The sequence below is a fragment of the Phytophthora parasitica genome (assembly GCF_000247585.1).
Source record: "Phytophthora parasitica INRA-310 unplaced genomic scaffold supercont2.40, whole genome shotgun sequence".
In the NCBI taxonomy this organism is placed as follows: Eukaryota; Oomycota; class Peronosporomycetes; order Peronosporales; family Peronosporaceae; genus Phytophthora; species Phytophthora nicotianae.
Genome location: NW_008649026.1, coordinates 247,462 through 248,947, shown reverse-complemented (window position 1 = coordinate 248,947; position 1,486 = coordinate 247,462). Strand labels below are relative to the sequence as shown.

The 1,486-nt window shown below is 47.6% G+C and overlaps 1 protein-coding gene across 1 annotated transcript; it reads right to left on the bottom strand.

Annotated features, from left to right (window-relative positions):
* Positions 1-893, bottom strand: PPTG_14095 (hypothetical protein). Its single transcript, XM_008911062.1, has 4 exons — positions 688-893; positions 541-615; positions 436-477; positions 1-361 (listed from the first exon to the last, which is right to left on the bottom strand). The coding sequence occupies exons 1-4, from the start codon at positions 859-861 to the stop codon at positions 194-196; spliced, it is 459 nt and encodes a 152-aa protein (XP_008909310.1). The 5' UTR covers positions 862-893; the 3' UTR covers positions 1-193.
* Positions 894-1,486: the final 593 nt, after the last annotated feature.

Below are 1,486 nucleotides of genomic sequence, written 5' to 3'. Positions count from 1 at the left end.
TAGTTCGTTTTGGGCTTACTTTCTTTTGCTAACGTTTTATTGGTTGGTATTGTGCAGATACCAAGACGATCTCTGGTCTTTCTGTGGTTCTCGGTAAGCTAGTCAGCAAAGGCAAGCTCGAGCTTGTTGGTGGCCAGTATCAACTAGCCAAATAGCTTGCTGCGTCTTCCCTACTGTGTTTTGTCCCGTATTTTCAGAAGCCATCAGGGCAGGTCTTGTGGGTGTGGCCAACGGAGGCACAGGTCAAGCAGATTGGTTTCGGCGCAGCTCCATTCTTCTTCCCATGCTTGAGTGAAAGCTGATCCATCGAATACGCTCTTGCCAACCGCTTCTCGTACGTGAGCCCGCTGTGGCAGCCAAACTGGAAGCAAAAACGCATGAATATGATAGTAACATAAAATCATAGCATTTCCCTCAGCGAATTCTCTCACTCACCTTTACATTGGTCTCCAAGTCCTTCGGCACGTCGTAGTACTTCTACAATACAATATTAATCAGTAAGAAATACAGCAGGTGTCATTTTTTTTACATTTTTCGTGCCTTGATGTACTCGACGATCGTCTTCATCTCCTTGGACACCTCGTGCTTCTTGTGCTTGTGCTTGTACTTGACCGTCTAATGGAGAGCAGCATAATAAACTTTAAGTAGTTTTCTTATGCTAAAAAAAATCTAGTTCTAGGTTCCAACCTTGTAGATAAATGTTGGAATGTGCGCACTCGACTCTTCGTCGCTAGCGTTAAGTGGACTAACCTCCTCCTTCTTCGTCACGTGCTGCTTTTTAGCAACCGGTGATGAGTCCACCTTCTTCCCGTGCGCCTTGGGCTGCTTGGTCACGCGCATAAAGCTTGTGATCTTCGCCATAATTACTTGCTTCGACGTGAACTCCTCCGGTCTTCTTTCGATTTAAATTTTAAACATGTTGAAGTGCACCGTGCAACATAGCACAAACCGGATTCTTAATGCAACGTTTCAGCAACTCAAGAACTTCAACTTGGATATTTCGATACAAAAATGGCACTACCTCAACAAAACTTTATTTTTGCTTGAGCTATGAAGCGAATCCAACGTCGGTGTGTGAACAGCGCTGAAGATTACCATCCGCGCGCAACTATGCTGCGTATCACTGGCGTACGCGGTCCTGCTGCAGGACCTGCACCCTTTATTGCCGTTACGACGGTCGTGCCTTCATTTCTGCTTCTCTCGTGAATATGGTGAACCTCTTGCCTGCAGAACGAGAATATTGCCGGGACGTAACCCTCCAGGTGCTTGACCGAACACTGCACGACTACGCAGACACCGCATCGTGGGCCTCCGGTGGAAATTTAAGCACCTCCGACGTCGAGCACGAGGGATGGAAAAAGCTCCGCTCACAAGGAAATGTGTCATTGTATGCGGAGAAGACAACAGATTTGGGGTGGGTGACGTCAATGCGTGAAGGTGGCTGGCAACACCCTGTTGCAGTGGTGGCTGTGGGCCGCATGTGCTG

What these genes read in the sequence shown, in the direction of transcription:
- PPTG_14095 (XM_008911062.1), bottom strand. Translation starts at nt 861, where the DNA reads ATGGCGAAGATCACAAGCTTTATGCGCGTGACCAAGCAGCCCAAGGCG. An exon ending in TTCCAACATTTATCTACAAG is followed by an intron (nt 616 to 687) that starts GTTGGAACCTAG and finishes GCTCTCCATTAG; the next exon opens with ACGGTCAAGTACAAGCACAA. An exon ending in ACTTGGAGACCAATGTAAAG is followed by an intron (nt 362 to 435) that starts GTGAGTGAGAGA and finishes TTTTGCTTCCAG; the next exon opens with TTTGGCTGCCACAGCGGGCT.